General features: G+C 41.6%; 1 protein-coding gene across 1 annotated transcript; it reads left to right on the forward strand.

The window, feature by feature from the left end:
- Positions 1-817: 817 nt before the first annotated feature.
- LOC125554062 (mitotic checkpoint protein BUB3.2-like) lies at positions 818-3,301 on the forward strand. The gene is made up of 3 exons (XM_048717679.1): positions 818-1,118; positions 1,223-1,353; positions 2,587-3,301. Exons 1-3 carry the CDS (start codon positions 984-986, stop codon positions 2,837-2,839), a joined length of 519 nt encoding a protein of 172 aa, XP_048573636.1. The 5' UTR covers positions 818-983; the 3' UTR covers positions 2,840-3,301.
- Positions 3,302-3,326: the final 25 nt, after the last annotated feature.

Raw genomic sequence — 3,326 nt, forward strand, 5'->3', positions numbered from 1 at the left:
AAATTCATGCTTTTTTCAAATTTATGAACTTTTCAAACTCGTGAACCTTTTTCAAATATTTAAACTTTTAAAATTCACAAAACCTTTTCCAATATTGTGAACCTTTTTCAAATTTACAATTTTTTTTCAAATTTATAAACTTGTTTCAAATTTGAGAACTTTTTTCAGATTCACGAACACTTTTTCAATTTTTTGTTTTTTTTTCAAATTCGACAACGTTTTCAAATTCCTGAACCTTCTTCAAATGTTATGTTTTTTTTAAAAAAATATGTATTTTTTTAAAAAAATATGTTTTTTTTAAAAAATATGTATTTTTTTAAAAAATATGTAATTTTTTAAATTCAGGTTTTGTTCCAAACTATGATTTGTTTTCAAATTTGCGCATTTGTTGAAAATTGTTCACAAACATCATTCAAATTCCATGAGTTTTTTTTTCGAATTCAGCAAACTTTTTGAATTCCATGAAAATTTTCCACATCCATGAACTTTTTTTAGAACCCACACTCTTTTTTTATTTCACCAGAAAATTTAAAACTAACAGAAAAAATAGGTTTTCTCTGAGACTACAGAGTTCAGACCGACAACACCAGGAGACGATCGTAAACAAGAAGCGAGCAAAAAAAAAAATCCGATCGCACGAGAGACTGCGGGAAGGAGCGAGCCAGCGTGGCGAATTGCTGGGCCGGCCCACAAAGCGGATACATGTGCGCCGAAGCTCTCTCAAGGAAAAGTCCACGAACCCCTCAAAAAAAAAGGAAAAGTCCACGATGTGCTAAAAAATCAAAGAGAGAAAATCCAGGCTATGACGCAATGGCATCTTCTCCAGCCTTCTTTTTCCTCCCGCAGCCTCCGTTCCCCGTTCCGCGCCGCCCTCCCGTTCTCCTCGCTCCGCCCGTTCTGGATTCAAATTTCGAATCCCCCCACCGTTTCCGCCCCCCTGCACCAAATACCCGACCCGATTCCTTTTCCTCCCCCCTCCCACCATGAGCGACGCACCCGGCGCAGCAGCCTCAGCTATGGGCAGCGGCAGGGAGCTCGCCAACCCGCCGTCGGACGGCATCTCCAACCTCCGTTTCTCCAACCACAGCGACCACCTCCTCGTTTCCTCCTGGGACAAGGTCAGCCGCCGCGCGCTCCCCCTCCGTTCCGGCAAGGCGTGGTAAACCCTAGCCGCCTGATCCGGCCGATCTGACCTCGTTTGGGTGCTTGCGCTCTGTTCCAGACGGTTCGGCTATACGACGCCGAGGCGAATCTGCTCAAAGGGGAGTTCGCGCACCCCGGGCCTGTGCTCGACTGCTGCTTCCACGACGACTCCTCGGGGTTCAGTGCTGGCGCCGACCACACCGTGCGGAGGTGAGGGCTGTTGTGTTTTGTTTTCTGCGCCTTTTGCATTCGATTTGTGGAGTTGGCTGGGCCGTTCGTGTAATCGATTGGGTTATAGATCTGCAACCAGTACGGGATGCCTAGGCTGTGTTTCGTTGGTGAGGAAGCGATGTGATTCATTTTTTATTTTTGGTGAACGCTCTCTATAAGGTTTGTGTTGTAAAAACAATCTATGAAAGGGACCTAGTTGCTTGGATATAGGTGCATGTATGTTGCCACATACACTAGTTCCAGCGCCATAAGGTGGGAAGTGCATATAAAGAAGCAATTTCACTAACTGTCATTTAGTAACTCTGATTTACTTCAATGTTTTTATCTGTTAGTGCTACTTAGCACTTAGCAAGTTATTGGTAGTACTCAAATTACAAGATAGGGCTGTAGATATGTTATAGCTGTGGAGATTGATTTTCTTTTAAAGAGGCATCTTCCCGGATAGTTTCTTTTAAAGAGATTGATTATACCAAACATTATCACTTAACTACAAAGAAAGAGTGAACCAATTAAGTTTGTAAAAGAAGTTCAACGTGCAGAAACGCGGGCGTGCACACACACACACACACACACACACACACACACACACAAGGGGCCACGGCTCAAGTGCACACTCACGGATACAAACCCATGAGGGGGCCGTGGCTCAAGAGCTGAACAAACACACAAACCCACGAAAGGGCCATGGCTCAAGAGCACACACATACAAACCCACGAGGGGGCCATGGCTTGAGCCGAACAAACACACAACGACTGCATCTCGAAAGAGTAAAAATTGGATCATCCCAGCCTCCTGTGGGCGTCAAGGCACCTGCTGCAACGCGTCCCTAGGAGAAGACGCATGGTGATGAAGACACATCAACATCTCAAGGGTCGATGAGTTCTGGGTCCTGATCATTATATAAATTGTATGCTGATTAGACCTTGTTGCAGAATCACACATAAAAATATTTATGGTGGGAAAATTGTCCAGTCCCCCTTAAGATTATTAGTGGTGCATGAGTCTTAATTTGAGTGCTTCATGTAAGACTTACGAGCAATGTGCCCATATTTTGATTTGTTGTCAATTGAATGCTGGCAGGCAAGAGTAGCGACATTACTATCTGAATGTTGTTTGTGAATAAAAAATGTATCGTTGATTCCCTCCTGTTATTATCAGTTATGTCAAGATTTAGTAAGACTAAAAGAAACATGCTCAAATAACTATCCCAGATTATCATTTACTTCGTCAAAGGAGGATGTTCTGGGGCGTCATGATGCTCCAGTTCGCTGTGTGGAGTACTCTTATGCTGCAGGTACTTGTAACTACATCCTATTGGATTGCTCTTGCGTTTATGTTTTTGGACGTACATTTTCCGGAAAAATACTGATGCAAATTGATTCAGTCAAACCAAAGGTTATTTACTGCATTAATCATATCATCATTAAGGATGCAGTTGATTTTCTTAGAGATCAGTACACATAGCACATTGCTAACTGAATTCATGTTTTATTCTTAATGACTATATTTTTGCACATCTAATCTTGTATAGAATGATCTTAGTTTCTAATTTTTACTTTGATTATACGGCTTTTTCATGCTGTCTGGCTTCTTGATATTGCTTTATCCATTTGGATGCATGTTCAGGGGATATCCATTTCATTGTACATTATGATAACTGGAAATATCTTTCTTCTAGATAGTCATTTCTACTTGGCCTAGTATTGATTTGGTTTGTCCTGTTGTGTGTTGGAATATTTGGTTGGTATTTGTTCACTTCGAATTGCCACCTATAAATTTGGGTACGTCAGTGTAGCCTCCATTGGCCTTAATTTAAGGGCAATGTTTTTGGGAATTCGAATTCCCATTATTCTGTGGGGTTGACTCTCATGAGAGTTTTTTTTTCTGATTAGTACTCATGAGAGTTGTTGTCAAAGAAACCCTTCTACAAGTTTTAGTAGAGGGATTGGAA

This window comes from Triticum urartu, chromosome 4, assembly GCF_003073215.2.
Source record: "Triticum urartu cultivar G1812 chromosome 4, Tu2.1, whole genome shotgun sequence".
Lineage (NCBI taxonomy): Eukaryota > Viridiplantae > Streptophyta > Magnoliopsida > Poales > Poaceae > Triticum > Triticum urartu.